The 26,365-nt window shown below is 42.8% G+C and overlaps 1 protein-coding gene across 3 annotated transcripts in view; it reads right to left on the bottom strand.

Annotated features, from left to right (window-relative positions):
• sumf1 (sulfatase modifying factor 1) overlaps window positions 1–26,365 on the bottom strand; it is a 185,137-nt gene that overhangs the window by 115,789 nt on the left and 42,983 nt on the right. For all 3 annotated transcript variants that reach the window (XM_072280637.1, XM_072280639.1, XM_072280638.1), the window contains exon 4: window positions 2,133–2,215. In XM_072280637.1, the coding sequence (XP_072136738.1) occupies window positions 2,133–2,215 (83 nt within the window). The remainder of the gene's footprint in view (window positions 1–2,132; window positions 2,216–26,365) is intronic.

Here is a 26,365-nt window from a genome sequence, read left to right as displayed (position 1 = left end):
CACACAGCACATATTTTCCCCGTATGAACATATTAAATCATTGCAACACACCAATATCGCTGAATCAGTGGGAGCCCTGGGCTTGTTTTCCTGCAACAAGACGGTCCCATCGAGGGGTGATGGGAGACAGCGATACTCGAAGGGGGTTCCTCCTGTCCAGTCTATTCCGCAATTTAGTTTTCATTGCATTTATTGCAGAGATATGTTGGAAATGGAAGCAACGTTTTCAGTGCTTTCGTGGCTATCTCAGGATATTTAGCCTTGACTTTGATCCTGAATGCCGGCAGAGATGTTATGTCAAACATATTTTTCAGCCTGCCGTCAGTTGCAAGCTCAAGGAGTTGATCTTCTTCCCGCGCTGACATGGATGATGCGCGGGTAATGACCTCGCATGCGTTCAAGCTCAACAGGGCGAGACAGGGAATGAGGAAAGGTGCAGCCGACTATCGCCAAATCATATTGTTTCCTCGCGGCCTGGTAGCACATGCTTTGCGGCCCGGTACCGGTCCGCGGCCCGGCGGTTGGGGACCACTGCTGATAATCTTTTAACTCTTTTAATTTCTATCTTAATATCTCTTTTTTTCCTTTTCAGGTTCTTTTGAAGACCCTGACCTGAAGTTACACACGGACTTCGGTTCTTTGTGGAAATGGGACCCGCTTTCAGGGCCTCATGACTGGCTTGATAAGCCAAGGACACGACCTGGAAGACGAGTGCGCCTTCAGGGTGCCAGATTTTCGTGACTCTGGAGGTGGGCGGGTTCGAGATCAGTGATGTGTGGTGGGAGTACACGGAAGATGAAAAGCAGTGAGCTGGCTGCTGGCTGTGTGCCCAGAGACCTGAGTTCTTTGGGCACAGAGCTCGGAAAAAGCAACGTAACAGACTTTTAACACCATAAGTTGGCGAGTTGTTCTGTTATGTCTCCCCTCTCGCTGTGAAACGGGGACACCTCCTTTTCCCTTATTAGGGAGAGAGAGCGCTTGTGGTATGTTGAATACTGGGTAAACGAGTAGACTTTGGGGTATTACAAGTCTGTGTCTTTACTGATGCTTTGCTGCACACTTGAGTGCTCAGTGAAGGGTGCAGATGCTTTTTTGCTGGTGGGACAATTGGGGGGAGACTTTGATGATCTAACATTTAACTGTACTTCATTCTTTGGGGCACTCCTCTGTTTTTGTGGATGTTTGCGAAGAAGAAGAATTTCAGGATGTATATTGTATACATTTCTCTGACATTAAATGTACCTGTTGAAACCTATTGAAATACAATAAATGAAACACACTGAATACCCCGCTCAACAAACTGCAGCAACATCAGGCTTGTAACATTATTTTCAGCTGTATCTGTCTTCCCTCCCTCACTAGTTCTACATTGTGCAAACTACACTTTAGGCTCAGCAGGCAGGCACCAATTTTATATCATCTGATATCATACCAACTTTCAGGTTTTTCACACCTACCAGATTGCCAGTGAAATAAGCAAAACTATGATAGCCTTGTACAATAGGACAACAGGCCCTTCTGCCCACTGAGCCCATACTAACTGTCAAGCCCACCTTAACACTAATACCAGTTTATTGACCCAACCTTCCTATCTATTCCCATTAATTTCTACCACTCACTTACACACTTGGGCCAATTAACTTACCAACTTGCACTCTGGAGAAACTCCTCACAATCGGGGCCCAAGGAGAGACCTGAAGCCCGGTCAGTGGAGCTGTGAGACATCAGCTTTGTCAGCCGCACGGCTGTGCCCTCTTCAGTTCCGATGGAGAACAAATGGCATATTGTTTGAAAGCTAACATTAAAGCTTCTTTCCCTCCCCACCCTGAGTCCACTATCACTACTACGGTAACACAACATAGAAGTTACAGCAGCAGAGCAAGGTACAGGCCCTTTGGCCCACTCTGTTGTCGATGGAGCTAGTTGCTTCCTGAGCTGCAATAAGGCTGTGGTCAGGAGAAGGAGGACAAGGTAAGAGTAAACATGAGCTACGAGTGTGGCCTAATTCTGCTCCTAAGTCTTAGGATGTAAAAACCCTGTCACAAATTTTATCTCTTTTAAATTGCATCATAAACACAGAAGTATGAACAAAATATATCCGGATGTGAGGAATGCTGATGTATCATAGTTACCTCTTCGTAATGTTGGAGTCAGGGCCTTCCGGATGTTTCCAGCTGGCATCTTTAACAGGCAGCCACCATGGCGCCGCGGCAACCTAGAAGGGGAAGAGATCGTCTTGAGTTTAGAATCGTGCAGCACAAGACGGAACTATTGAGACACAAGAGACTGCAGATGCTGGAATCTGGAACAAAAAGAAATGCTGGAGGAACTCAGGGCAAATTGCACGCCAGTCCACACAAAGGGTTCTGAAATGTCAAATGTCCACTTCCCTCCACTGATGCTGTCTGACCTGCTGAGTTCCTCCAGCAGTTTGTTTTTTTATGTGTGTGATGGACCATACTTTTCTCGCAGTTACCACTGGGCAGGGGGTGCAGAAGCCTGATGTCCCAGACCACCAGGTTCAAGCAAAGCTACCTCCTTCAGTTACTTGGTTCTTGAACCAACTGGACAATCCTCACTTTACAGGAATGTGAGTGAGAGTGGGAAGCAGTTAAAAGAGCAAGTCTTGCTGATTAGCCAGTTGGCTAATTAAGCAGCACATGCCAATAGGACAAAGGTAAACCTCAAGTGGAGCAGTTTCATCTTTCACACAATATAAAAGACCTAAAACTATAGTTAGAAAAAATAGTGAGAAGTGCAAAGAAAATGTATTGGAGAATGTACTGTGATAGCACTGGGACAGAGATCCAAGCAGAGGAAGTTTGGGGTATGACACAGAAAATGGAGGAGTTTGAAAACTTGGTGCATTACTAATTTTGTATGGTGGGAAGAAGGTTGCAGTTACTGACTCTGGAAAAAGCAGAATTATTTTCAGAAACATATGTCAGTGTACATAATTTGGCCAATTTAAGTAAATAAGAGGTCTTATAGAGAAACAATTTTGGCAAGCAAACCTCAGATTGCCGAGAAAAAAAAGTTTTCCAGTTCCTGCTTGGATGTTGAATTTATATTGTCTGAATTTAAAAGAGGCATTAATGCTGCTAGTCAGACATCACTGGGGAAAGATGATATTTGTTATAATAACATGGTTATCAGATTCAAAACTGATGTTGGTTTTGAAATTCTTTAAGACTATATGGGTTGAAAAGTGACATCCCACCTTCTGAAAATTAGCAGTTATAATCCCTATATTGAAACCTGTTAAGAATGAATCAGATCCTTCCAGTTATAGACCAACAGCAAAGCGCAAAAGTCCAGGGCTCATGTAAAAAAATTTACTAAAATGAGGCTGTTTTCATAAATAATGAAATGAGAAGTTTCTACACATCAACACATTTACTATAAAGTGCACTAAATGATAAAAAACTAAACCAAATCAATATTTGGTGTGACCACCCTTTGTCCTTAAAATTGCATCAATTCTCTTAGGTACATTGTCAAGCTGTTCTATAAGAAAATTGGCTGGTAGGTTGTTCCAAGCATCTTGCAGAACCTGCCACAGTTCTTCTGCAGACTTTGCTCTCTTCTGTCTCTCCAGGTGATCCCAGACAGATTCAATGATGTTGAGATCAGGGCTCTGTGGAGGTCAAACCATCTGCTGCAGAACTCCTTGTTCTTCTTATCGTTAAAGGTAATTCTTTAGGACCTTGGCCATGTATTTGGGGTCATTGTCCTGCTACAGAATGAAGATAGAACCGATCAGATGCCTGCCTGATGGTATTGCGTAATAGAAGAGAATCTGCTTATACTTCTCGGCATTGAGGATTCCATTAATTCTAATGAGATCACCAACTCCATTTGCAGAAATGTAGCCCCAAACCTGCAGGGAACCTCTGCCGTGCTTCACAGTTAGCTGCAGACATACATCCATGTAGTGCTCTCCAGGTCTTCTATGGTCAAACTGCTTGAGCCAGAAATTTCAAATTTTGACTCGTCAGTCCAGAGCACTTGCTGCTATTGTTCAGCACCTCGGTCTTTGTGCGAAAAGGTGAATCTCTTGGCTTTGTTTTCACTTCAGAGGAATGGCTTTTTCGCAGCAACTCCTCCATAAAGACCATTTCTGACAAGACTTCTCTGGACTTAGAGGGGTGTTCTTGGATTCAGCGGTTCCTGTGAGTTCAGAGTTGATAGCAGTGCTGGTCCTCTTCTGACATAGAAGGGACGTCAATCTGACGTATCTCTGGTCTGCTGCACTCAGCTTCCATGGCCGACCACTGTGTTTCTGGTCTTCTACCTTGCCCATTTCTTTGTGCTTCTTTTGAAGAGCTTGGACAGCACATCCTGAAATTCCTGTCTTTTGCAAAATATCTGCTTGGGAGGGACCTTGCTGATGCAGGATGACCACCTTGTGTCTTGTTGCTATGCTCACTTTTGCCATGATGTTAAGAATTGATCATCTGAAGGTTAAACTGTTACATCTGCCACACTGTCAGCTTTTAGTTTAGTTGTCCTTTGCCCAGCTTGATTCCTTCTACATCCGTTTCTGTTTCAGTTAATCAATTTGAATCATTCAGCTCATTGTGTCATTGATAATTAGCTCCTGCTTGTTATCTTTGTTTAATCATTCACTGGGCTATATACCTACAAATTAGTCAAGTTTTTATTTGATCAATTATCTAATATGTTACTTTCTTTAATGAAATACAAACATTTCTCTGTAACATTTAAATTTCTGGAAAATGAATGCTTGGAAGTCTAAAATGTACTCCTTTCTATGACGCACTAATGCAGAAAACAAAAAAAATGTCTGAAACAAAATTTCTATAAAAAATCTTGGGTGCCTAACCTTTTTTTCATGAATTTTACATTTATATAAAATAAAGGAATGAATGGTTATAGCAAGGCTTTCTTGAATTACATCAGAATTTATCTAGAACTCTACGTAACAAAGACTGACAAATGATGAACAAGCAAAAGAAGACAAGCCATGCAAGTAACACTGAACAACAAAGATCTTGTTTCCTGAACACTTTTCGGTGTATCTTATGGATTTTGGGCTGCTGATCATGAAAATCACCATGAAACTTCCCTATCAAATACCACTTTTTAAAAAATTGCCCACATTTCTTATTTCAATTCATAATTCAAGTCAATTAAAATGTTGCCCACAACATAAGCTGAAAAGTTTTTAGCTTGTCCAGGCATGCTTGGGCACACTTAGGCAGGACGGATGCTGCAAGGCAGAACAGATTTTAGAAAGGCTATAAAGCCATCACATACACCGTTTTATGCATTGTGCTTACATGTCTTATAGGTTTGCGATCACATTAGTGTGCATGCTGTATGAGAATAGTATATTGTGTGTACTCATTATAGTCAAGTACTTTTACTTTCATGAGTATTTGTGATAGCAAACTGTCTCGCCAATGTTGCAACAGTCGTGATATCTTCTGTTACATTTGTGGCGAGTATACACTTAAATCTCAAAGACAGAGCATGAGTCATCTTATTAAGAAAGCCAATGAGCTCTACTTTGGGTGTAAAATTGGTGATGAAGACAAAGCCTGGGCTCCTCACATTTGTTGTGCAACATACACTGTCAATTGTAGAGCCTGGCTCAGAAGTATTGGGAAGTAAATGCTGTTCGCTGTCCCAATAACGTGGTGAGAGCAGAAGGATCTTATGACAGACTGCTACTTCTATCTGAGCAGTGTGGCTGGATTCTATGCTAAAAACAAGAAATGCATTTGCATACCCCAATCTCCTCTCAGCCATGAGACCTGACGGCAGTCTTCCAGCACCGAAGCCACCAAAGACGTGATGTCTAGAGGAGGCAGACGAAGATGCCACAATGCAAGAGCCAGGAATGAAAAACAGCACTTAGACTGATATAGATTTTGAACACTTTATGTCAAGTGACCCCTATCTGATAACTCAATCAAATTTAAATGATCAGGTCAGAGACTTGCAAAAGCAGAATTAGTGGGTTCAAGACAGCAAAAACGAGATCTGCTGTCAGCAGGCACAAAAATTTCCGTCTTCTGAACCGCCAAGAAGACAATGCAGTTCCTTGGTCCGGGTGATAATCTGTGTTTCTGCACTGACATCAATGGGCTTTGTGTTGCCAGCATGACGCCACAGCAATGGTGTCTTTTTACTGATTCTTCAGTGTTAAGCCTGAAAGCTGTGCTGTACACAACGGCTATATCTAGCCTTCAATACCAATTGGCTATACCGGACACATGAACGAAAACTACCGAAGTTTGGAAGCCTTGTTGAAATGCATACAACTACAACTGGAACATCTGTAATGATCTGACAGCAGCAGCGTTGCTACTAGGAGTGCAGCAAGGGAGGGGGTCGGGGGCTTTGATGTTATTGTCACTGATTTTTGCAAGGGAGGGGCTGGGGGTTGGGGGTTTGGGGTTTGACGTTCCAGCGGCCGTTTTCCATGTGGGCAATCTGTTAGCTTTTGAGTGAGGGAGTGGTGGGGGGGGGCGGAGTTTGAGGTTTGAAGATTTTGGTTCTTCTTCCTTTTCATGTGGGGAGGGTGTTGATGATTTTTCTTTCAACGCCACTCATGTTTTTTTTGTGTATTTCATAGCTAACTAGAGAAGACAAATATCACAGTTGTATTGTACATGCATACGTTGACAATAAAATGAACCTTTGGATACACCAAGTACTTTTGTTTCATTTACCAATGGGACAGCTATGATAAAGAATCTCATTACGTTAAAAAAGACTGGCCACTCTGTAAACAGTTGGTTCCAGGGTAGGAAAATGGGGCACATAAGCCACGTGTAGACCCGACAAAGATATTTTTGTCTCTTCTTCAAATAAAACTGGGCTTATGAAAATTTTTGTGAAAGTGATGAACAAGGAAGGTGAAGGATTTTAATATTTGAGGCAGATGTTTCCCAGAATAACTGATGTCAAAATTAAGGAAGGCATTTTTGTTGGTCCACAGATCAAACAGGTCATCAATTACAGGAAATGCAAAGAAATTCTAGTGGGACCAGAAAAAATTACAGAGCACCAAACTACGTGCAGTTGGTTGACAACATGCTTCAAGCATACAAAATCATGAAGTGCAACATGTCACTAAAGATTCCTTTGCTGCATTCCCATTTCATTCCCTTCCCTGCAAATCTTGGTGCTGCCAGTGATGAGCATGGTGAAAGATTTCACCAGAGCATCGTGGTCGTGGAGAAATGGTATCAGGGCAACTAGAATCCATCAATGCTGGCTGATTATTGGTGGAAAATTAAGCGAGTAGGCTCAAACACTGAGTACAATTGAAAATCTTCAACATATCATTGTTAGTTTAGCTGAACTATTGCAAAGCATCAGCATTGTTATGTAATTTTTATAGGCATCCATTAGTCTCATAAGACCATGGATTTGTGCCTTGGAAGGTTTCCAGGGTGCAGGCCCGGGCAAGGTTGTATGGAAGACCAGCAGTTGCCCATGCTGCAAGTCTCCCCTCTCCATGCCACCGATGTTGTCCAAGGGAAGGGCACTAGGACCCATACAGCTTGGCACTAGTGTCATCGCAGAGCAATGTGTGGTTAAGTGTCTTGCTCAAGGACATAACACACTGCCTCAGTCAAGGCTCGATCTGGCGACCTTCAGATCACTAGACAAACGCCTTAACCACTTGGCCATGCGCCAACACATTATGTAATTAAATGCATTATATTCAATAAAAGTTAATTTGTTGTTTCTCCAATTCCTACGTGATACCAAGAAATTATATTCGTGTTCAGCTTCAAGATATCTATCATAACCACAGAAAATCTCTGAGGAAGCAACACTTTTGGAAAAATGTGCTATCTAGCGCAATAAAAAAATAAATAAATTATATTGAGAACATGATTTGTAGAGTCCTTGGAAATGAGTCCATAGGTTGAGGAATCAGTTCAGTGTTGAGCTGAGTGAAATTAACCATGCCAGTTCAGGAGCCTGATGGTTGTAGGGTAACAAATGTTCCTGAACCTGGTGGTGTGGGACCTAAGGCTCCTGCATCCCCTATGATGGAAATGAGAAGTGATGACAATCAATATCAGGATAAAAGATGTCATTTCATTATATTAATGAGGTTCTGGTCAACAAGGATCATTTCTTCTATCTTAGTTCAATACACAACTTCTCACTTACAGTATGGTAACCTGATGTGAAAAATCTGCAAAACTTCTGACATCTTCAAAACCTCAATCTGGAACAACAAGGGTCCAACTATAAACACAGAGGGCACATCAGGTTTCCCTTCGACTGTGTATACTGGATCGCAGACTACTGGCAGATGTGGAGACTGACAGCTTTTACCTTCATCTCACAGAAATATCTGGAGACACACAGGACCAACACAACTAAGATAATATCAGAGAAATAACCTGACAGAAGCAGGGAGTTTGCAGAAGGACTTTGACGGATTAGCAGAATAGGCAAAGAAGGAATACAGGGTAGGCAAGTCATGCACTTTGGTAAAAGGAATAAAGGCACTGACTATTTTCTAAACAGGGAGGAAATGCTGAAATCAGAGGCGCAAAGGGACTGGGAGTCATCGAGCAGGGTTCCGTAAAGGGTAACTCACAGGTTGGGTTGGTGGTAAGGAAGGCAAATCCAATGTTAACATTCACTTTGAGAAGATCAGAACATAAAAGCAAGGATGTAATACTGAGGCATTAGTTAGACTTCACTTTGAGTATTGTGAGCAGTTTTGGGCCCTTTACCAAAGAAAGGATGTGCTGGCACCGCAGACCCTAAAGGAGATTCATGAGAATGAACCCCGAAATGAGAAGATTAATGTATGAGGAATGTTTAATGGCTCTCGGACTATACTTGCTGGAGTTTGAAGAATAAGGGGGGGATATCATTGAAACCTAACAAATATTAAAATGACTAAACAGAATGGATGTGGATGAGTCTGGGGCCAGAGAACAATTTCTTTAACCAGAGAGTTGAGAATCTGTGGAATTCATTGCTACAGATGGCCGAGGCCAAGTCATTGGGTATATTTCAAATGGAGGTTGAAATGTTCTTGATTAGTAAGGGTGACAAAGGTTAAGGGAGAAGGCAGGAGAATGGAGTTGAGAGAGACAATAAATCAGCCATGCTGTGATGGTGGAGCAGACTCGATGGGCTGAACGGGCTAATTATCTTATGGCCTGATAGTTCACTGGAGGGCAAGCCTCAGGATGGTTTTTAAGAAACACCCGTGTCGCAGAGGGAAGCAGAAGTTCCATGGTCTGAAGAAGGTCAGTTTTCTCTGACTGCTAACAACCATTCACTTGTTACGCCCAGTGCAGTAACTACACCGTGCCAGCAGAGAGCCCAGGCTGATGTATGCAGGTGAGCCACACAGCTGCAGGTACCAAGCTCCATCTGACAAGAACAGTCATGCCCACAGTTAAAAAGTACTGCCATACCAGAACAAACACTCTTGGCTGACCTTGTCACATCCAGTCATCTGTCCAGACCCTGGACGACCATCACCTTCTTTAGAAGTTGAACACAGGATTAAATGTGTCACCCAGTGTTGAAGTAACAGTGCAGTGTTGAATGTTGAATAGATGCTTATTCATGCAGGCCAAAGGGAAGCCATGGTATTATTCAGGGTATCCATTCAATTTTTTTCCCCTTAAGTAACACCTCTAGCCAAAGTCAAACCAAAGCACAGCCTTAGAACCTACTGCTGCTGGTGGTAATTCCAATTAACAGTTTTCATCTAGCCATTTTACCTTAAGTTTGTCTTCCTTACAGCATGGGCAACATTAGGAAAGGGAAAAAAGATTATGAGAGAAAACTAGCAGGGAACATAAAAACTGACTGTAAAAGCTTTTATAGATATGTGAAAAGAAAAAGATTGGTTAAGACAAATGTAGGTCCCCTACAGACAAAAACAGGTGAATTGATTATGGGGAGCAAGGACATGGCAGAACAACTGAATAACTACTTTGGTTCTGTCTTCACTAAGGAGGACATAAATAATCTTCCGGAAATAGTAGAGGACAGAGGGTCCAGTGAGATGGAGGACCTGAGGGAAATACATGTTAGTAGAGAAGTGGTGTTAGGCAAATTGAAGGGATTAGAGGCAGATAAATCCCCAGGGCCAGATGGTCTGCATCCCAGAGTGCTTAAGAAAGTAGCCCACGAAATAGTGGATGCATTAGTGATAATTTTTCAAAACTCGTTAGATTCTGGACTAGTTCCTGAGGATTGGAGGGTGGCTAATGTAACCCCACTTTTTAAAAAAGGAGGGAGAGAGAAACCGGGCAATTATAGACCGGTTAGCCTGACATCGGTGGTGGGGAAAATGCTAGAGTCAGCTATCAAAGATGTGATAACAGCACATTTGGAAAGCGGTGAAATCATCGGACAAAGTCAGCATGGATTTGTGAAAGGAAAATCATGTCTGACGAATCTCATAGAATTTTTTGAGGATGTAACTAGTAGAGTGGATAGGGGAGAACCAGTGGATGTGGTACATTTGGATTTTCAAAAGGCTTTTGACAAGGTCCTACACAGGAGATTAGTGTGGAAACTTCAAGCACACGGTATTAGGGGTAAGGTATTGATGTGGACAGAGAATTGGTTGGCAGACAGGAAGCAAAGAGTGGGAATAAACGGGACCTTTTCAGAATGGCAGACAGTGACTAGTGGGGGTACCGGAAGGCTCAGTGCTGGGACCCCAGTTGTTTACAATATATGTTAATGACTTAGACGAGGGAATTAAATGCAGCATCTCCAAGTTTGCGGATGACACGAAGCTGGGCGGCAGTGTTATCTCTGAGGAGGATGCTAAGAGGATGCAGGGTGACTTGGATAGGTTAGGTGAGTGGGCAAATTCATTGCAGATGCAATTTAATGTGGATAAATGTGAGGTTATCTACTTTGGTGGCAAGAACAGAAAAACAGATTATTATTTGAATGGTGGCCGATTAGGAAAAGGGGAGGTGCAGAGGGACCTGGGTGTCATTATACACCAGTCATTGAAAGTGGGCATACAGGTACAGCAGGCGGTGAAAAAGGCGAATGGTATGCTGGCATTCATAGCAAGAGGATTCGAGTACAGGAGCAGGGAGGTACTACTGCAGTTGTACAAGACCTTGGTGAGACCACACCTGGAGTATTGTGTGCAGTTTTAGTCCCCTAATCTGAGGAAAGACATCCTTGCCATAGAGGGAGTACAAAGAAGGTTCACCAGATTGATTCCTGGGATGGTAGGACTTTCATATGATGAAAGACTGGATCGAATAGGCTTATACTCTCTGGAATTTAGAAGATTGAGGGGGGATCTTATTGAAACGTATAAAATCCTAAAGGGATTGGACAGGCTAGATGCAGGGAGATTGTTCCCGATGTTGGGGAAGTCCAGAACGAGGGGTCACAGTTTGAGGATAAAGGGGAAGCCTTTTAGGACTGAGATTAGGAAAAACTTCTTCACACAGAGAGTGGTGAATCTGTGGAATTCTCTGCCACAGGAAACAGTTGAGGCCAGTTCATTGGCTATAGTTAAGAGGGAGTTAGATATGGCCCTTGTGGCTAAAGGAATCAGGGGGTATGGAGGGAAGGCTGGTACAGGGTTCTGAGTTGGATGATCAGCCATGATCATACTGAATGGCGGTGCAGGCTCGAAGGGCCAAATGGCCTACTCCTGCACCTATTTTCTATGTTTCTATGTTTCTATGGCACTGAGTTGTGAACTCAGTTGAGGTCACAGCTCAGACTTAATTGATTTTAGATTGATAGGGATAGTTTGGGCGACAGAACAGGGGAGTTCGAGGTCAGGTTATGTTTTAAGGACCAATGTGGGGAAGTTCAACTCAGGCTGGGTCTAGGCTTTTGCTTTGCACTCCACGTTAAGGCCAGCAATGAAGACATGTGACAAAGGACATCTATGGTCAGATGTTAGGCTGGCAGAGCTGCAAGGACAAGGGCTACTTGTGTTCAGAGTCCTGTCACTGGTAAGTCTAGAGCTCAAAGCCTGCATTTCAGGGTCCTCATTGGTTATCACTGGTGAGCCCTGGGGTCCATACGGAGGATCGAAACCTGAAGGTTGATCCTGAAGGTCGATCGTAAGTCCAGAAGTCCAGGACCGATGGCCAGAGACCCAAGTCTGCAAATCTCTGCAAGTCCACTGGATAAGTCGAAAACTCAGTGTCTGTGATTCCAAGTCCACTGGAGACTGGAAGCCTAAGATGGCCTGTCCTGCGGTTTGAGGACTGTGTCTGTGCATGGGTGGATGGGGGAGGGAGGAACAGGTCTTGTTTTGCTGTTGTTGCCTTGTCGTTTGTTGTGTTTTGTGTTGTTCTGCCGAACATTGTTGTCAAGATATGTTGGCACCAAAAAGTGTAGTGACAGTTGCAAGCTTCTCCCAGCACATCCTTGGGTGTGATGATTGTTTACATAGGTTTTGATGTACATGTGATAAATAAATCTGAATCTGGACTCTGTTATTTTGCATTTTGTGATGCTGATGGCAGGACTTTTTTGTGTATTCATTTTTATTTCTAGTCTGTTGTCACTAGCAGGATCATCATTTACTGGCATTGGCCAATTGCTCCTTCCGAATGTGACAAATAGCAGTGACAGCCTTTTTTGAACTGTTCCCATCTTTCTGGTACTTCCACTGGGAAGCTTTCAAATATTTTCATCCCATAAATTTAAATTTTATATCATGCACAAAATGCTGGAGGAGCTCAGCAGGTTAGGCACCATCTATGGAAAAGAGTAAACAGTTGACATTTCGGGCCAAGGACCTTCACTGGGACTCACTCTAGATTTTAACTTCTTTTCCACAGATGCTGCCTGGCCTGCTGTGTTTCTCCAGCATTTTGTATGTGTTACTTGGATTTTCAGCATCTGCAGATTTTCTTATGTTTCAGTTTAATATGCTTGTTCAATATTGGCTGTAAATTGCAAGAGGTGTGTTGAGGTAGTGAAACGCATTATGTAAGTGCAAGCTTTGTTTTATTTACATTATTCCTTTTTACTGTACAGGTTGACTATCCCTGATCTGAAATTCCAAAATCCGTGAATTTTCTGAATGCTGACGTGACGTCACAAATGGGAAGTTCCACAAAGTGTTGAGTAGGTTCTTCAAAGGTTCATATACTAAAGTATACAACCCTGAAATTTCTCTTCTCCAAACCAAGAAAGAAAAGAAAGGCAGCACGATCGTCAACCTCCAAATCCCACCTCCCTGCACAAAAAAGGAACAGGCATATCAACCCCTCAAATCCCCCTCCTCCACACACAAAAAATAATAAGAAAGATCAGGAAAAAAAAAACAGAACATAAAAAACTATAAGACTGAAAAAAATCCATAGCCCATAGTCCAAGTCCATATTCATATCCATATCCAAATTGCAGAAGACCTGGGTGACATTCTCTAGGCAGACTCTCTTGTTATGTTTTGTAACTCCAAAACATATATAAAAACTAATTTAAAGGAAAAGAAAAACAGCTGGGAATCAGAGTGTAACCTTGTTTATTTTACCTTAAACAAGGCACGGACATATCACGTGGTGTGATGACATATGCCATTTACGACTTTTATAGATAACCCACAATGCTTTATGTAAACAACTAAGAATGCTTAATCAAACAATATATTTACAATATTAATCAAATATTACTGATATTTAATACACAACAGCTCCAAGGTCTCTGTGCACCCCAGACAGTGCTGAGAAGTGATCTCATATATCCTGTGAGGGGCCCTGTTGGCACCAGTTTGGTTTCCTCACAGCCAGACCTCTGGGCATTATTCACATTGATTACCATGTGTTTTGTGCTCACCTGCTCTCAGCTGTGAAGATATTGTTGAAATCTTCTCCTTCTCAACATAAAATCCACTACTGTGGCCTACTGAGTTGGCGTGTGGAGCGCAGAGTCAGGAAATAAATAAATCCACTAAATTTTTGCCCCCCCCACAAAAAAATCCAGAGTTTATAACAAGAAGTCTAATGCTTTTCTGAAAGTTAAATATGCACTTATATACATTACAGTGGCAGTGATATGTTAACAAACTTTCCATGTTAAATTGTGTCCGTTCCAAAGGTCTCAATTTACAATGAGATGTTTCCTTTGCACCTCATAGGAACTGCATTCAAACAATATATGCTGCCAGTAAATAACTGCAAGAGAATGAATCTCAAGATAGCATATGGTGACAGATGTGTACTCTGATAATGAATTTACTTTGAACTTTGAATGTGTACAGTATGTATCAGAGAACGTGTTCTTGAATGCAACAAGTTTAATGCTAAAGTCATTACTTCCCAAGGAAGGATGAAATTAAATTGGAATTGAATATTGCAATTCAATTGCTGACATTATGTAAGAAGCTAGGTGTATTGTGTTGTGGCTGTCTCTCTGACCTGACTCCTTGAGAGCGCTGTTAGTCAAGCACAATGAGTTGGCACTGAGCTTCCAGCGTTCCATGCACGTTGTTCAGATGAGAGTCTAACATTCCAACGTTAGTTACAGCAGCACTGTAAAACACCTGAAAGGATGCAGGCTGCAAAAGAATCCCAAGTTGCAGAGTTATTCCAATGTTTGAAGTACATTCACAAAATGATAGGAGAGGACCAATAGGAGAAACGGATAGTCCTCCAACCTGACTGTGGCCTCATCGTATAACACCTTATATTTCATCTGGGTAGCATCCAACCTGATAGCATGAACGTTGATTTCTCAAACTTTGAGTTATTACCCCCTCCCAACTCCTCTCTTTCACCATTCCCCATTCCTATTTCCCTCTCTCACCTTATTTCCTTACCTGCCTATCACCTCCCTCTGGTGCTCCTCCTTCTTCCCTTTCCCCCAAGGTCTTCTGTCCTTTCCTATCAGATTCCCCCTTATCTCTTCCACCACTCAACTTCACAACTCTTTCCTTCACCCCCTACCCCTCTCCCAGTTTCACCAGTCACCTGACACCTTGTTGTATTTCCTCCTCCCCTCCCCCCACATTCTTATTCTGACTTCTCCCCTTCCTTTCCAGTCCTGATGGAATTTTTCGGCCCAAAACATTGACTGTTTACTCTTTTCCACAGATGCTGCCTGGCCTGCAGAGTTCCTCCAGCATTTTGTGTGTGTCACTTTGGATTTTCAGCATCTGCAGATTTTCTTGTGTTTAAAGTACATTGTCGCTGGGCCAGGAATAACCCCATCCCTGCGCTGTTTAAAAGGTTTTATTCCCAACTGGAATCTGGGAGCCTCCACTCTCCATTTGTCAACATGCTCTGTCTCTGATTCAGTGTTAAAATATTCTGCATTTAATGTTTCTGTACATAAACTGCCAACTTTTCTTTGTCAGCATGGATCCAAAAATCTAAACACCACAGAAACATCTACGCACGCATCTCGGAACAAATCAAACAGAGCTGACTACATAATCAGGTTTATTACCGCTGACATATGTCATGAAGTTTGTTGTTTTATGGCTGCAGTACAGAGCAATACATAAAATAGATTACGAAAAATATACCATATATGGTGCAAAAAGAGAACAAAAATATTGTGAGTTCATGGACTTTTTAGAAATCTGATGGTAGAGGAGAAGAAACTGTTCCTAAAATGTTAAGTCTGCGTCTTCAGGCTCCCGTACCTCTTCCCTGATGGTAGTAATGAGAAGGGGGCACACCCTGGGTGTTGGGGGTCCTTAATGATGGATATCACTTATTTGAGGCATGACCTTTTGAAGATGTCCTCGAAGTTGGGGAGGTTAGTGCCCATGATTGAGCTGACTGAGCTAACAACCCACTGCAGCTTTCTTCTCTGATCCTGTGCGTTGGACCCTCCACGCCAGACGATGATGCAACCAATTAGAATGCTCTCCACAGTACATTACTATAAATTTGCCAGAGTCTTTGGTGACATACAAAATGTCTTCAAACTCCTAATGAAAAATCGCTACTGGGCCCAGGGTAGATCTTCAAAGATGTTGACACCCAGGGACTTGAAACTGCTCATCCTATCCATGGTGGACCCCTGGCTGAGGACAGGAGTGTGTTCCTTTGACTTCCCCTTCCTGAAGTCAGAGATATTTGGACTCTACCATAAATTAGCATTAGCTCTGGTCTCTGCAGATTATCAAACTTAGAATATGGGAAGAGAATAAATCTGTCCATTGCTAAGTCCAGTGCCCCAACCATAACAACCATTCCTAATCCTACAAACCCATCTAAACATTATGCAACAAATTGCTCCTCAATTACCTCTTCATGACAACAGCTCTGTTTGGCTGCTTGGTGTATCCTAACTATTAGTTTAGGGTTTTTTTCTTTATCAAATATCCTATCGTAAACTTAATTTCTACAAATTAGTTCTGACAAAGAGTGTCAGACCCAAAATGCCTGTTCTCTTCTTTTCTTCTATTCTAAAGATACTGGCTGACCTGTGAGTTTCCTGTCCTGTTCACTACTGAAAGGGAGATAAGTGGCATAGGGTATCTAGAATAAACTGGGAAGACACCAGGTGTCAGACGGAAGACCTAAGGCTAATAGAGATGAATTCAGAAGGATATGGAACAAGTGCAGACAAATGGGACTAGCTTAGATGGGCACCTTGATTAGCATGAGCTAATTGGGCTGAAGGATCTGTTTTGGTACTGTGTGACTCTATGAGCCTAGGGGAGCCTCATCTCACAAATCACCCAGCTGCCCCTTGAAACACCTCCTGCCCCATCTGTGAAAGGGTCTATGCTTCCTGCATTGGCCTGATCAGCCACCTCAGAACCCATGAAACTAGAGAGCAGGCAAGTCATCTGTGACCCTGACGCTCTGCCAAAGAAGTGGGACTTTCCCATAACCCCGACCACCCGCACCCACCCACAACCACCATATACCCAGGTTGTTATGACAACCTGAACTGGTTGCATGTTGTGTTTAGTAACAAGCTATCAAGGGGCAATGCCTGCTTTCCCTCATTCTAACTCACAGGGATTTGGAAACCAGGTTCATTTCCACTGTATTTTTCCAGCGGTCATGTAGTTTACAGACATAACGAGTAATGGGCTTTTGGCATCAGTCATACTCCATCTTCAAGAGCTGTTGCAGAAAGACAGACTGCAGGTACAGAAGCATAACAGCTAAAGAGAAAACCACATGTATTTTGTCAAAACTTGTCTTGTGGCCCTCACAAGATGATTAACTTGCAAAAGGCTACCATCTCTTGTACAGGCCTCAGACGTCTGCAATTTGTTTCTGTCCCCAGAGTTGACTCTAAACAACGTTTATGCATGCTTCAAGGCATGCAACACAACACCAGCCATGAAAGCCAACCCCCTCCCAGCTGAGCAGCCACCGTCTGCAACAGCAGCAGATCTGAGAAGGACTCTGAAGAGAGTCAACTCCCGTGAGGCAGCTGGGCCAGACAATGTCACAGGCAGAGTACTCAAGGTGCATCCACATCGGCTCATTGACATCTTCATGGGCATCTTCAACATTTCACTCATCCAGGCGCCTGTCCCACATTCTTCAAATCAGGCACCAACATCCCTGTACCAAAGAACCTTACATCTTCAGAACTAAATGACTACTGCCCAGTGGCACTGATGCCAATCATCATGAAGTGCTTTGAATGGCACATATCAAAAACTCTATTTCTGCCACACTGGACACTCCCCAATATGCCTACTGACAGAACCACTCTACAACAGATGCCATAGCATCTGTCATGTATCTGGCCTGGACACACCTACAAAACAAGGAGCTTATTCAGAATGCCGTTTCTGGATTTTAATCTGGCATTCAATACTAATGCCCCACATACCTTGGTGAACAATCTCCTACTCCTCGGTCAAAGTAGATCATTGTGCAACTGGGTGTTGTACTTCCTAACCAACATCTCCTCCTAGTTGGAGCACAACTGCTCCTTCCTCCCCATCATCCAGAACACGGGCGCCCCCAGGGCTGTGCACTGAGCCTATTGCTGTTCACTCTGCTCGCACATGACCCGAGCAATCCCATTGTCAACTTCACGGATGACACGACAGCGGTGGGGTTCAACACCAACAACAGTGGGATGGCCTGCAGAGCGGAGGTGGTAGAGCTCGAGGCCTGGTGCCAAGTTTGCCTTCAACACTATATCTTAGCTCTGCCTTCAACACTATTGTTCTGGAGTTACTCCACAGCAAGCTAACCCAGCCAGCAGTGCCCTTCAGTCTCTGTCAAGAGATTACAAACTTCCTGAGAGAAAGGAAGCAGTACGCAATGCTGGGCTCCACTAATCTGATCCAATGTCTATAAGCACAGGCTCTCCCCAGGGCTGTGTTCTTTCACTCCTCCTGTTCTCACTTTATACAAATGACCGTACTTCCACAGACAAATCCATTAAAATCCTAAGTTCACAGGTCACGCAACTGTAGTTGGTCTCATCTCTAATAATGGTGTGGCCTGCTGTCAAAGAGAGGTAGACCGTCATGCAGCATGGTGTGCTTGTAACAACTCAGAGCTTAATGTTATCGAGACAGTGAAAATGAGGACTGACTTCTGCTGAAACCCCCCGACCTACCTCCCCGCTTGGAGATTAATGGTCAGGCTGTGTACGTGGTTGAGCCATTCAAATTTCTGGGGACTACCATCACCAATACACTGAAGTGGAACACACACATTACAATCATCACTAGGAAAGCCCAGCAGAGACTGTTCTTCCTACTCCAGCTTAGGAAATGTAACATCTCAGGGTGTATCTGGATGAAATTTTACTCAACCATCATTGAGAGTATTGCAACTACCTCTAGCACCATTTGGTTTCCCGCTGCCTCCTCCCTCTCCAAGTCCAGGTTGCTGTGAGCAGTCCACTGAGCAGAGAAGATCATCGGCTGTCAGCTACTGACACTAAAAGGCCTGTTCATTGCCACGGCGGAGAATAGATCTGAAAAAATGACTACAGACTCCACCCATCCTAGAAGTCACTGATTCGCCAAACTGTCACCAGGGAAACACTGCAAGTCCACCACCACCAGGCCTACACGTCATCTCCAAAGCTTCTTTCCTGTAGCAATCCAGTTTATCAAGAAAACTCACTCAGGTGTAATACCCTAACTCACCCTGCACAACATCCGTTAAATGGTCTTTTCTGTTCTCCTTGTTCTCTTGATAACTATTGAATCTGTTCATATGTTCACATTTGTTTAAGTTATGTTATTGATGTTTGTGCATGTTAAGTGTTGATTGCTCAAGGCCGTTTGCACAATCGTCATGTAAGTTGTTGGTTGCTATTGTGTTGACCGTTATGGTATTGTGCTGTGTTTTATGCTTGGCACCAAACCACAATCAATTCTGGTATGTTTCATATACCGGCTATAACGTGATTCCGATCCAGATTCTGAAAATAACCTCTTCCTCAATGTGATCAAGACAAAGGAGATGGTTATTGACTTCAGGAGAACTCACACCATACACATCCCTCTTTACACTGGTGGCCCAGGAGTGGAAACTGTGAGCAGATTCAAACTCCTGGGAGTGCACATCTTGTACAACTTCTCATGGTCCCAGAACACACGTTACACAGTCTGGAAAGCTCACAATCGCCTCTGCTTTCTGATGAGGTTGAAGAGAGCTGGACTATGCCCACATCTTTTGACATGAGAGAGCATCCTAACATGCTGCATCACTGTATGGTATGGAAAGGGCACTGCAGTGGACTGGGTAAAATAATAACAGAATGCAGAATAAAATCCAACAGCTACAGAGCAATGGGTAGTTAGAACTACCTAACACATCACCAGTATCAGCCTACCTGCCATCAAGGACGTACAGTATATATAGAAAGGTGCCAAAAAGGGCCAGTAACATCATGAAGGATCCCACCACCCTGCTAATGGACTGCTTGTCTCACTCCTCTCGGGGAGGAGGCTATATAGCATTCATGTCAGAACCACCAGACTCAAAATAGTTACTTCCCTCAAGCAGTAAAGCTGATCAACACCTCCACCCACTAACCCACCCTCCACACTCCACCCACAACTACCTAATCATTTCCTGTCAGTCATCTTATGTACAGACACTCCTGTGACTAGCGTCACTTTACAGACATACAATCCATCCATGTAAATAAGCTATCTTATATATTTATAGTTATTGTGTTTTTTTATTATTAAGTTCTTTATTTTATTGTGTTTTTGTGCTACATCAGATCTGCAGTAACAATATTTCTTTCTCCTTTACCATTGTGTACTGGAAATAACATTAAATGATCTTGAATCTTATTGAGAAATGTTCAATAGTCCTATAACAGTAGGGTAGCGCCATTGTTCAGCCTGGTGGTGTGTGTTTTCAGGGTTTTGAATGTGCTGCCCAATGGGAGAGGGGAGAAGAGAATTTCTGGGGTGGCGGGGTGGGGGGTGGGTCTATAATTATGTTGGCTGCTGTCCTGAAGCAGCAAGAAGTACAGACAGAATCCACGGGGACGGGGGGACTGGTTTCTATGACCTGCTGAGCTCTGTTCACAACTCTCTGCAGTTTGCTGCAGGCTCAGGACAGTTGCCATGCCGAGCCTGATAGGATGCTTTCTATGCTGCATCAATAAAAACTATTAAGGATCAACGAGGACATGCCAAATTTCTTCAGCCTCCTGAGGAAGTAGAAGCATTTGTGAGATTTCTTGGCTGTGGCATCAATGTGATTGGACCAGGACAGGTCTTCATTACCAGCAGAAGGTCTCAACCCTCTCAACGTCAGCATTGTTGATGTAGATGGGTGTACATGCACCACCCTATTTCCTGAAGTCAACGACCCGCTCTTTTATTTGCTGACACTGAGGGAAAGCTTGCTGTCATTTCCACTTCGTCTGAAGCACAAAGCTTGGTTTATAAATACAAATTTATACAATTGCTTTGAACCTATTTTTTAAAATCATTGAAGTCATGCTTCAATGAACTTGCCACAAATATGATCTAAAACCAATAGACGTGTGAAAATCAAATTCAAGAACTCAAAAGATGGAAATGGATATTGAAGAGTTGAGAAGTGGCTCCTACAGGGATCGCATACTGATTTAGGTTCAAAGTTCAAAAATTATTATCAAAATATACGTCACCATAAGTTTCGTTTTCTTGGAGGCATTCACGGTAGAACAAAGAAATACTATAGAATCCATGAAAAGACCAACAACAACCAATGTGCAAAAGAAGACAAACTGTGTAAATACAAAACTATTAAATAAAAAGTAAATAAATAATACTGGGAACATGAGTTGTAGAGAGTTTGAAGGTGTGCCCACAGGATTTGTTTAGTGATCAGTTTGGGGGGTGAAGTGAGTATAGTTATCCACGCTGGTTCAGGAGCCGATGGTTGAAGGGTAATAACTGTTCCTGAATCTGGTGGTTTGGGACCCAAGAAGTCCGTAGCTCCAGCAGTGCGAAAAGAGCAAGGCCTTGATGGTTTAGCAGATGAAGCAAATATTGGCATTGGTTTTGGACTATTAACTTGTCAATTCCTTTTGTGTATAGCTTAAGAACACACTGTGCTTACTATTTCTGCCCAGGAAGAGATAGCATAACACAGCACTAACAATTAACCTCATTTGTGGAAAATTTCACAATGGAAATGTTGAATGCAGAGACATCACCCTCAGGAACCAACTGTTACAGCCTGAGATCAGTGAAGTATTTGTTCTGCCTCAAGGGATACAAGACAGCTTAAGAACTGCAGGATATTAATTAGCACTGTACAACCCTATGCAGATAAGCCAGTGCACCCCTTGATAGATCACAGCTTAATTCGACAACAAAACCCAAACTACAGAGCAATTTAATTTGGTATTTATCATACTCCGTGTGAATGGCCTGCTCTCCTGTACATTGGGGAGATCAAACTCAGAACAGGTGATAACTTGGACGAGCAGGACGTCTAACATTCAGTCATCTGTTACTTCAGTCACCCACCAGACTCCCATTTTACATCCTAAGCTTTGCCAATCGGCTCAACGCATACTCAGAGAGCACAATATCTATCAGTGAGGTATCCACAGCCACCCACACTCAACTTGTTAATTTCAAAGCACAACTATTATTTATTGTGCAACTTTATTGTGCAGCAGTTCTTGTACCAACTCTGCTATTGACATTCAAAGCTCTTCTAAAACCAACCTTTGTCTCATAATAATACCCTTTTGCCTTGCACCGTCATCCTTTGTAATTTAATCTCTCCAGGTTTCCACCCCATCAAAGAACTTCTCTTTGGCTCCGTCCTCCCCTCCCTGACTTCTCAGCCTCTGTACATGCTTAAATCTGTGACATCTAATAATTTTCTGCTCTGCAAAGGGTCATCGACATAACCTCTTTCTCAACAGATACTCTTAACTCGCTAAGTATTTCCAGCATTTTTATTTGGCATGTTCATTACATCATTTTGGAAGAAAGTCAAGAAATAACCTGGTGTTTAAAAAATGGATTATGCAAGAGGGTAGAATTTTAAGGAGATTGGAGGGAAGTATAGGAGGGATGTCAGAGGTAAGTTCTTTATACAGAGTGTGGTGTCTCTGTTGAACGCCTTGCCAGAGATGGCGGTAGAGGCAGATACATTCAGGGCACTTAAGAAACTCTTAGGTAGGCCCATGGATGATAGAAAAATGGAGGGCCACGTAGGAGGGAAGGGTTACATTGATTTTAGAGTAGTTTAAAAGGTTGGCACAACATTGTGGGGCAAAGGGCCTGCACTGTGTTGCTGTGTTCTATGTAAAAGATCTTGGGCTCTCCCTCAAAATGCCATGTAAGCTGGGAAATGTTGCAGTAATGGGAGTGTCCAATCCAGGAGCAAAGAACAACGTCAAGCAAGGCTCTGTCCTTGCTCTTTCCTCATTGCTTCTTGCTGCACCACTTCCCGATGAAGTGCAGCACTGTCCACTCCAGAGCCATGGCAAGACGACCTTGTCTTCAATTGTCAAGATGCTGTACTCAGATGCCACTTGCATTTGTGCAAGTTCAGAGGCCAAGCTCTAAGCAAGTGTTAACTCGCTCACTGAGAGGATGGGTATCAGACTGAACATCTCCAAGAAAAAGATTCGCAACCAACCTAGTCCCAATGTACAACTCCATCTCAGACAATAAAGGTTCACAGCAAGGTCCTGAAAAACGTGGCCCACTCCTCACATCCCAGAAATCACTTCTCAAAAAGGAAGTCCATTGACGATGAAACTCACCTAACTTTCAGTGTGCCAGCACAGTCGTTTGAATGAAGAACAGGTTGGTGAAGCTCAAGACCTCAGATCAGATATCAAACTCAGTCCATCGGGCAGCAGTGATTCCTGCCCTTCTATGTGCTCCTACATTCCTACCTCATCTCTGTGAACAGCACTGTAGCACAGTGTTGAGCCTAACACTACTAGAGCGCCAGCAACTCGGGTTCATTTCCTGCTGCTGTAAGTTCTCCACATGACCATATGCTCTCTGTATTCCTCCCACAGTCTAAAAATATACCAGTTGGTAGTTCAACTGGTCGTTGTAAACTGTCCCATGATTAGGCTAGGGTTAAACAGGTGGATTCTTGGCATGTGGCTTGAGGGGCTGGAAGAGCCTATTCTGTGCTGCATCACAATCAATCAATCAATAAATAGATAAATAAAATCAACATGCTTCTGAAGCTTATACTATCTGCAGTAATTAACTCAAAGCACTGCAAGGATAACCAAATGGATTTCAGCATTCTCTCCCTGGCCAAAATTTTCACCATTGAGGTCCTAGTTACACTCATTTGGTCTGTTGGACAGGTCATACACTGAGCATTGACAACGTCAGACTTCAGAAACAGAAGCTGCCTTTCAAGCTCTGCGGCAGGAAGAGATTACCAGTTGGACAAAGGAAGAGGTTCATGCCGCTTTGAAGAAAAATGTAATGGAAGCACTGACTCCTGGAATCCCTTTCCCATGGATATTCAAAACAGGAGAGCATTCTGAACAGCCTGAGAACTTCAATGTCTGCATTGAAAGCACAAGAACATCCAGCAGTTGAAGGAATGCACCAACTCACAAACTAAACATTGTCTGTTCTGTTAGATATCTCCAGAACACAGAATCTATGCTTCTCACATTGACCTCATCAATTCTGTACCTGTAGGACTAGAGTGGAAGCAAGTCACACTTAATCCCAAGGCATTATCCTAGAAAAATGGGTACTTTCAAGGTGAAGATAATTTTTTTAAATTTAAGTATGTCTATGAAGACATAAGGAATCACCACAGAAATATTGAGCTAATGTGGTGCAAAAAGATATTGATGAATACGGGTTGATAAACTGTGATCCAACTTCTCTACTTCGTACACTCAGTGGCCACCTTATTAGGAACATCTGAACACTGACTTGCTAATGCAAACTAATCAGCCAATCATGTGGCAACAATTCAATGCATGCAGACATGGTCAAGAGGTTCAATTGTTGTTCAGACCAAACATCAGATTTGACCTCCCTCACTGACTTTGACCGCGGAATGATTGTTCTTGCCGGACAGAGTGTCTGAGTATCTCAATATTTGCTGATCTCCTGGGATTTTCATGCACAGGTCTCTAGAGTTTACAGAGGATGGTGTGAACAACAAAAAAAAATCTAGTGAATGGCAGTTCTGTGGGTGAATGTGCCTTGTCGATGAGAGGGGTCAGTGGAGAATGGCCAGACTGGTTCACGCTGACAGGAAGGCAGAAGTAAATCAAATAACTACGCATTACCACCGTGTTGTGCAGAAGAGCATCGCTGGATGCACAATACATCGAACCTTGAAGTGGATGGGTTATCGCAGAAGAAGACCACAAACACGCACTCAGTGGCTATTTGATTAGGTACGGGAGGTATCTGATAATGTGGCCACTGAGTGTACTTGGAATCCAAAGCTTGAAAGTATGTGGAATACACGTAAATAGTAGATTTCAAGGTAGAATTGCATAAATACTTGAAGGAGAACCAACTACAGAGTTAGAGGAAAAGAGCAGGGCAGTGGTAACTATCGGACAACAGTTACAAAAAGCTGCCATAGACAAGATGGGCAAATGGCCTACTGCTAAACTATGAGAGTCTATGGATGTCTGTGCTTGTTAATTAAATCCAGATTGAAAGACTCTTCATGAGACAATTTAATTTTCCATAAGAGAACATAATCCATTTAACATATGAGATAATGTTTTATGTATATTTATAAATGGTGGCAACGTTGACTTTTGATCAAAGACTGTAGAAGCAACTATTTACAGTCAATTTATAATTGACAATTGTGGAAAAGGAAAGCTTTTTTCCCCCCAATTCTTAGCACTAGCACTTAATTTTGACAAGCAAAAATGGAGCAAAGATATTAGAATTTTAATTCGGTGAAACAGACCCTGAATAACAGCTTTATGGAGCCAAGCTGAGTGTCAAAGAACTTCATAGTAAAGATGAAGGTGTTAACCACACTGTGAAGTATATATAGCATAACCAGTGCAACCAGGAAAGACTATAAGCCACAGATGTTCTTGCCTTACCACAATAGCCAAATATTATTCAGACAGAAGTTGAGCACAGTTTTAACTCAAAGGCTTGCCAATTGTTGTATCTATGGGAACATTTGATTGCTTCAAAGATCAGGTACCTGTACCACTCAACCCCACAAACCAAAGCAGTAGTTTGTGTAAACACAATAATATACTGTAAACCTACAGAAAGTTCTGCCATCCATTGTTTCGAAGTTCAAAGTAAATTTATTATCGAAGTATATATATGTCACTATACTACCTTGAGACTCACTTTCGTTGTGGACGGTATTAATCTGGATCGTGGCGATCCTTCCAGGAACTGTGGAAATATAGGGAAGACAGGCGGTAGCAACAGGTTCCTCCTTGTAAGGTATCCTGGTTAAGAAACCTAACATTGAGGAGGAACCCATTGCTACTGTGTCTTCCCTAAATTTCCAGAGTTTCTGGAAGGATTGCCAGGATCCTGAAGAAATACCAGATTAATACCATCCACACACCTGTAAGGAAGCTCAATTCACGGCCTATGTGGGTCAAGGATGACCTGGGATTCAGGGCGGCTGGCATTTATATGACTCCCTGTGAAAGCAGAACAGTGTACGTTGGTCAGAAGGGACACACGGTGGAAACTCACATCAAGGAGCACAGGAGGTGTATCTGTTAGTGTTACCCAGAGAAATTGGCGGAAGCGGAACACTGCATTTGCAATGGCCATAGGATTGACCTCGATGGCACAAAACTACTGTGCTGCACCCATTGCCTTTGGGAGCACCTGGTAAAAGAAGCCATTGAAATAAAACTAGAGGAAAATAATTTTAACGAAGATGAAGGTCTCGCTCCAAGTAAGAACTGGAATTCGATTGTAAACCAAGTGGGAGAGCGGAAACCTGATTGGATGAGGACTAACCAATCAGGAGGT

The sequence above is a fragment of the Mobula birostris genome, chromosome 16, assembly GCF_030028105.1.
Source record: "Mobula birostris isolate sMobBir1 chromosome 16, sMobBir1.hap1, whole genome shotgun sequence".
Taxonomy (NCBI): domain Eukaryota; kingdom Metazoa; phylum Chordata; class Chondrichthyes; order Myliobatiformes; family Myliobatidae; genus Mobula; species Mobula birostris.
This window is presented reverse-complemented; position numbering and strand designations above follow the sequence as displayed.